We start from the raw sequence: 7538 nt of genomic DNA, 5'->3' as shown, positions 1-7538 counted from the left end.
AAGTTATTCACAGGTAACTCTGAACACCAAAGCGACACAGTAAGCGAAAAGAAAATCAATAACTCTACCTCATTCCACATTTTACATTGTATCTTTACCAAAAGAAGAGAATAAACTGAAGAAACAACACTATCAAAGTCAGCAAGATGTCTAACATTGCAGCTATTCACAGGAAAGCTAAACTCATCGACAAAAATATTAGTAGTATTAGTTACTACTAAATTTGACCATCAAGTTCACTCTGTACTAAAAGATAATCTTTACAACAACAAAAATATACACGGAGTAAGGTGGGGTCTGGAGAAGGGGAGGATGTAAGTAGACCTTCGGCTCAAATAACTCATAACAAAGCAATGTTAAAAATAGCATATAGACGCAAAGCAGACATAACAAATAATAACGGAAATCATTACGTAGCATTCAAAAAAGGCACAATACCAACATCAAAATAATTTGATAACCGAAACAAAGAACAATATGTATTAACAGAAATCAGAAACCGAGTGGGCAGAAACTACGAGATTAGTGCTAATGCTAGTTTAATTAATTGGAAGTTTAGTACTATAAAACAAAGCACAACATAGCAGATAAACATTTTCCGCAGAAATGTTCACACACTAATACCAAAAAAAAGGCGGATTAAGAAATAGGATTAGATCACTAAACTGAAAGGTTAGTACTAATTTGAAACCGTTAATCGCACAAAAAGCAATTGAAGTAAATTAACAATTCGTCGTGCCTGTTAATAAAATTGACAGGGGAAGGGGTTTAGGGCATTCGAGTTCATGAGAGAATAAGAAGATCATGCGTGAATTGGAACTCACAATTAATATTATTAACCGGAAAGTGATGGACAAAGAGTTCGCCGGAGAGAAAAAGGTTGAATTTTGACGCCGGAGAACGAGTTCGATGACGGCCGGCAAATTCTGGAATTTTATCAGATGAACTTTATCCAGTCAATTTGCGGTCTTATTATGTTAAAAAGGCAAATATGGATAAAAATTTATTGTTAAATCATTTTTTATGGATGAAAATGAAAATGGATAATTAATTAATTTCAGTAATTAGTGTAAAGTGATTTTTTTTAATCTTTAATTATTTACCTGTGTCTTAATTTTAGAATAATTTATGACAAGGACAAAATTGAAAGGAAATAATTAATTCTCTCTTAATTTTTTTAAATTGATAAATATTTAGGAATAACTATATTTAGAATACATTGTAACTACTTCAATTATTTAGTTCTTGTTACCGGTTATAATTTATAGGTCATAATCATGTAAATAAGAAATTATGATATACGAGATTAAACTGAAAATGTATTAATGTAATTCTACAAATAATCTAGGATAACTAGTGTACTTCTTATGATTTATTTGGTACTTTTTCATAACGACGATAAAAAGTTAAATATATTTTTATAGATGTATAGCAAAGTACTCTCATAATATGTCAGGCACACTACTTATTTATTCAGTATGAAAATGATGCAAGAAAATATTGGAGAATATATTTTTCCTTAGCTTGCTGAAGTTTGGAAGTACTTCCTTATGTGTGAGTAAGAAATGTTTAAAATTTTGTTATTGGGGCAAATCCATCCATAAAAGGTGTTCATTATATTGTTATTGACCTATATTAGTTGACCGTCCTCCTAAAACTTTACTGATATATCATGTAAATATACCATTATAGGTGTAGGGATTATATAAGGTTATTTTCCTAATGTTTCGAATGAAAAAAATAGATGATTGGATTAGCTATGTACAAAAATGCATACCTTGCATGAGTGAGTCCAGAGGCGGAACCAGTATTAAAAGTTTGGAGGTTCTAAATTTCCTTTCACTTCTTTAACATTGAGTTGTCAATCAATTTAGTTAGGACTACACAAGTTATTACTTAATTTTCTAGTAAAAATATAAAATCTATGAAAAAGCTATTGGATTCGTCTGAACTCATGAACCCCACCTAGCTCCGCCCCTGCTTGCATCTTCTAGAGAATATTAAATTATATTGTGAAAATCAAAAAATTATTTGTCTTGTAATTATTTCTATTGAAATGAAATTCAAGTTATAGTTGAAAGAGATCCGTTTTTACAAGAAAAAAAACTTTTGTAAATTTCCTAAACTAGGTATTTTCATTGAAATGTTACATATAGTACATCTAATAAATTATAAATTTGTTTGTATGGACATTAAAAGTAATAGTTCATATAGCAATGACATTGATTTATTTCTTTATCAAATAATTAAAGCTATATTTTGACTATGATTTCCGCTCAAATTATTATCATCTCTATGATATTGTCATTATATTCCAAGAGTGGGGAAATACATTTTATACTCTTCTGCTTGTTCTTTTACACCTTATTGTTAACAGAGATAATGATAATAAAAATAAAAAAATAACACAAAAATAATCGTTCATCAAAATTATAATGAGAAAATATGTAATTTTTATATATTAATGTATAATATACATAAAATATATTTTTATATTATACTTAATTAATGAGTATAATTATATTAATGGATCGATCAAATATGTAATTTGTTCGTGATAATAAAGGATCGTATTGTTGAAGTTGTTTAAACAAGACACTAGCTTGTGGACATTATATTCCTAGCCACTCCATTCCATTCTACTCAACCAACCTCACATCCCTATATGTCCCACTAACACATTATATTGTCCCACACACATATAATTACAGGTATGACGTGATGGAAATGATTTATTCTTAATCAAAAATCTTAGATTTGAGCTCTAGATATGGGGAAAATTTTATTTGGAACGTCATCCTATATTGCAGTGCGTGATTCGAATCTAGTCAAAAATTTATTATAGTGCGTGATTCAAATTTAATCAAAAATTTATAGGACTATAGGTAATCTTTTTACGCAATTTCAATTTATACAACTTGATTAATTTCATTCTCAAATGTACCATTATATAGTCTTGAACTACAGTTGTCTTGTTTTTCCTCCTCTCGTATCTCTTTCATATGTGGCCATAATTTTGTTATACAACTTTTCTTATAGTGGTTGTTTTGGTCTAATGCAATTTGTTTTGTTGCTATTTTTAAGATTTGATAATACTTTTTTAGTATTTTTGGTAAATAAATCTTTTTCCAACGCGCTGTTCCCTAAATTTAATAAGAAAATAAAATTTGTTAGCATCTATATCTAATGAAAACTTAGAAGTGTTCACATTTTAAATACATTAAAAGACCAAAAATGTTCAATAATATATTTGAAAACCTATCAAAAGTCCCAAATATTTTCTTTAATTCTAAAATGTCTATGTTATCCTTAATGAATATAGCTACATAAACGTCTATGATTTATTTCAAATTACAAGTTTAATTCTTTATTAAATTTTGTATTGAATTAAATTATATCATATAAATTGGGACAGAGATAGTTAAATTGTCATGCATGATTTAGTCAAACACACGCCCTATATATAAACCCCACACTTTCACCAAAAACTCAATTCCTTTTACCACCAATAATGCACATGATCCCATAAAAATGATGGAACATCAAAAATCCTTAGAAGCCATAGTCATGGAAGTTCTTTCTACCCTAACCCCTCTTCAACTCACAAAATTCACCCACCACTTCTCCTCCCTCTACCACCACAACTGCCACCGTATTTTCTCTCTCCTCTCTTCTCCCACCCTCTTCTCCCTCACTCTCCACCACCTCAACTCCCTCTCCCTCCACCGTAAATCCCTCCTCATCGCCCGCCACCTCTTGTCTAAACTCGCGATTTTAGCCTACTTCGTGGAGAAAAACACGATTCTACTACCATCACCATCAATCACTACCATGAGTCTTCGGGATGTGGATGCGGTTTTGATGCTCTTACTATTATGTGAATTGCGCCAACATGAACCTGGGGCGTTGCACAACGCCCCACTATCGTGTTGGCGCAATATTCTTCGTGACTATATGGCTAAGGACATGTTGAAACTATCCGGTATTGAAAGTTGTAGTAGTGAAGTGATAATCAAGTTCATTGAGCTAGTGGCTAAGTGCAAGAATTTTGTTAATGTCATGGCTTGCGATGGTGGTGACCAGGGGCGGAGCTATGGGTAAAAACATTCTCTCCCCCATCAATATATATACACGTTAATCGTATTAATTTATATGATGTTGCTTGACTGAACATAAATTTTAAAAAAGAATTTTATGGTCTAAAACAACTCATAGATCGATATTTTTGTACGGTGAAATTAACCTTTTAAAGTTAAATGGTTAAAGAATGTAAATATATGTTATTCTTTTTAATGTTGACCAAGAAGAAAATTATGTCATACTCTCTCCGTTTCAAAAAGAATGACCTTCTTTTTTTTTAGTTTGTTTCAGAAAAAATGACCTCTTTCCTTTTTTGGTAACATTTTACTTTCAACTTTCCACGTGAAATGTTTAAGACCACAAGATTAAAGGATAATTTTGTACATTTGACATAACTTTAATTTAGGGCCACAAGATTCAAAAGTCTTCTTTATTGTCTTAAACTCCGTGTCAAGTCAAACTAGGTCACTCTTTGTGAAATGGAGGGAGTATAAATTAAGACGGAGGAAAAAAATATTTACTTGTCACACGTAAAATGTTGTACTCCTTGACATAATTAAAAAGAATCTTTGAGTAACACAACACGTTCAAAATCCTAATATTTTTTCATTTGTTAGAATTTCTGACTCCGTCACTGATACTGATGAACGTAAAGACAAGAAGAAGTTAGCGGCATCCGTGGCGGTGGTGGTGTCGTTGTCGTCATCTAACGGTGGTGGAGATGATCAATGTGTGATATGTAAAGAAGACATGAAATTAGGGAGAGATGTTTGTAAATTACCATGTGATCATTTTTACCATTGGAAATGTATATTGCCTTGGTTGAAGAAGACAAACACTTGTCCATGTTGTCGGTTTCAGTTACCGTCCGATGATGTTTTTGCTGAGATCCAACGGTTGTGGGATGTTCTGGCTAAGATTAGTGGTGGTGCCACGTAGTTAATTAATTGCAGCCAGAAAATTAAATTAGTGGATTAAATTGTAGTAGCTATCTTTTTCAGCTTATCAATAATCCAAAAAAATATCTGTACAAAATTTATTGTTACAAGTGGAGTACTCTTTTTTCCACTTAGAACACGTGGCAAATGCATAGATATACATGTTTTGTCTTAGTCAATCATGAGTTGTGGACTTAGACCGAAAGCCCGACACGAATCGCAAGCGCGTAAGCATAGATTTTCTGTTTCAGCCTTCTTTAGCCACTTTCGCATCTATCGTATTTGGAAAAGTTTATTTCATGGCGGAACATTTAGCAATGTCAGCAGATTGGCGAGGGGTGTCTGAGGATAGGTTAAGGCAGTGCCTGCTGGACTTGAAATATCATGAGCAGCAGGATGTTGAGGTCCGAAGTAGGGTCACTCTTTGGTTTATAAAGATCTTGTAGTAGCGGATTTAGATGAAAAATTATATTGTATATATAAAATAAAAATTATATTTTGTAATGAATATGTATAATATATGCTAAAGTTTATCATTATATGTGAATTTGGGAGTTTAATTGGTTTAAATGCGAATAGTTAGGATTAATCTGGATTTAGTAGAAAAATATAACTGTGGATTATTAGTCCATTAAGGATATAAATGCCTCCGCTTTTATTACGACGAGGATTTAAATTTGTGCAAATTCTTAACGGAAGGGAAAAAATGTTCATTGTTGGATAGTAAAAAAGGCAATTTTAATCTTTTTCAGTTTAAAACTATAGACTATTAATTAATAAAACATCAGAGATTGAACTTATAGAATTTATTCTAATTGCGTCTCTAAGAGCACATCAATGGATTATCTTATAGATTCAAACGAATTCAAAAGCTTTTTGATGAATAGATCTTATATTTTATATTTAAAAAATTATTACATATATATATAAATATACTGCGAATCCAATTACTAATAACGTTGAATATTAGATGAAAAGGAATAAATATAATGGATTAACATGGAAAATGTGTAATATATTAATAGAGGTAAAGCAATGGGAATCACTCGTTCTTGATAACGTACTTCGTTGACTCTTTTGCTTTGTGGCTGAGCTTATGTGTTTAGATATACGCTAGATATTCATTTTAATCTGTGTAATGATATTTAATTAAACATAATTTTTAGTGGATATAAATCGTCTATAATAGGTATACTAGTGATTACTATATGTGTATTAATATTAATTTAATTTGGGTTATTATAAGATTCACATCAAATATCATATATGCAATTTTATATCGTCAATCGAAAATTTAGATGCTAGATCAATAGTTATATTTTATTAGTAGGAATTTCTTGCGTATGATTTTTCCTTATGGACTTTTTCTTTAGTAAGTTTTATATGGTGAAATTTTCAAAGCAGATGAGATAAATTTGTATAATTGATGTCTTATGTTTATAGGAGAAAATATAACTATCTATCACTTTTTATAATTTTTCAATCGTAATATAACATTCGATCATTATTGAAGTAACTTTCTCGTATCCATAATCTTATAAATCTTTGTAAAAGGCAAAGGTTCATATGAACTTGTTTTCTTTATAAAGTAGATTAAGAAATTTCTTTTTGGGTCAAGATGTATATATGAGAATATGTATATATCATAAATGTTTATCTAACCATATTTAAGGTTTTTATTGATTCAGCTTAATATTATTGATATGAAGATTGAGCTTACTTCATCTTAATAAAAGATGGGGTGGCAATAACTCAAGTTATCAGACAAACACACATAGTACACTTTTTTTTAATGTTTATTTGGTACATGGAACTATTTTAAATTTCTAAGGATTTAAAGTTGCAACTGTCAAGTGCAACTTTGGGGGAGTAATACACGAGTTTGTATTACTTTAATTTGACATGAATTTGAACTTATGATAGTTTTCTTATTTGCATTTGTTTAATGAAATTCATTTACATTAAATATGTTATTTATATGTATTATTACAAATTAAAAGGTTGGTGTATATTAAAAATCTATTATTTATTTATTTTTTAAACAATTTGTGGCGGCGGTCATAAGGCTCCACACATGAGATTATGTAAATATTGATGATATCATATCACTGTAACTTTAAGCCCATGGAAATTACATTTTTGGAAACATTGATCATATTAGGGAGGTCATAATGATCATATATTAACTTTAAAAACCTCGATTAATTAAGAAATAATCTTGTATGTGGCCGTGACGGTTATTATGGAGGTTTTTTAAAATTGTCACGCAGTTCCTACTTTTTTGCTTTTCAATTTGTCCATTTTCATCATAACCATTGTACTTATAAAGATTGTCATCGATAACTCAATATGAAATTCAAGCACGAAATTTAAATCAACGTCAAGCACTTGAGACACCTTCAATAGAGACAAGTGTAGAGTGTAATAGCAATGTCACTCAAATTGCTAGTGAACCCATAAAACGACTCATTTGATAAAAAAACTTCACGAGGCAGGACACTTAATAGAAATCGTGTTATA

The 7538-nt window shown here is 30.4% G+C and overlaps 1 protein-coding gene across 1 annotated transcript; it reads left to right on the top strand.

Annotated features, from left to right (window-relative positions):
- Positions 1 to 3480: 3480 nt before the first annotated feature.
- Positions 3481 to 5135, top strand: LOC125841114 (E3 ubiquitin-protein ligase SGR9, amyloplastic-like). Its single transcript, XM_049520127.1, has 2 exons — positions 3481 to 4097; positions 4698 to 5135. The coding sequence occupies exons 1-2, from the start codon at positions 3532 to 3534 to the stop codon at positions 5017 to 5019; spliced, it is 888 nt and encodes a 295-aa protein (XP_049376084.1). The 5' UTR covers positions 3481 to 3531; the 3' UTR covers positions 5020 to 5135.
- Positions 5136 to 7538: the final 2403 nt, after the last annotated feature.

This window comes from Solanum verrucosum, unplaced genomic scaffold, assembly GCF_900185275.1.
Source record: "Solanum verrucosum unplaced genomic scaffold, falcon-dt-bn FXZP01000196.1, whole genome shotgun sequence".
Lineage (NCBI taxonomy): Eukaryota > Viridiplantae > Streptophyta > Magnoliopsida > Solanales > Solanaceae > Solanum > Solanum verrucosum.
This window is presented reverse-complemented; position numbering and strand designations above follow the sequence as displayed.

Excerpts from the sequence above, each read along its gene's own strand:
- LOC125841114 (XM_049520127.1), top strand. The coding sequence starts at position 3,532 with ATGATGGAACATCAAAAATCCTTAGAAGCCATAGTCATGGAAGTTCTT. Across the intron at positions 4,098-4,697 it reads GACCAGGGGCGGAGCTATGG|AATTTCTGACTCCGTCACTG; the intron begins GTAAAAACATTC and ends TTCATTTGTTAG.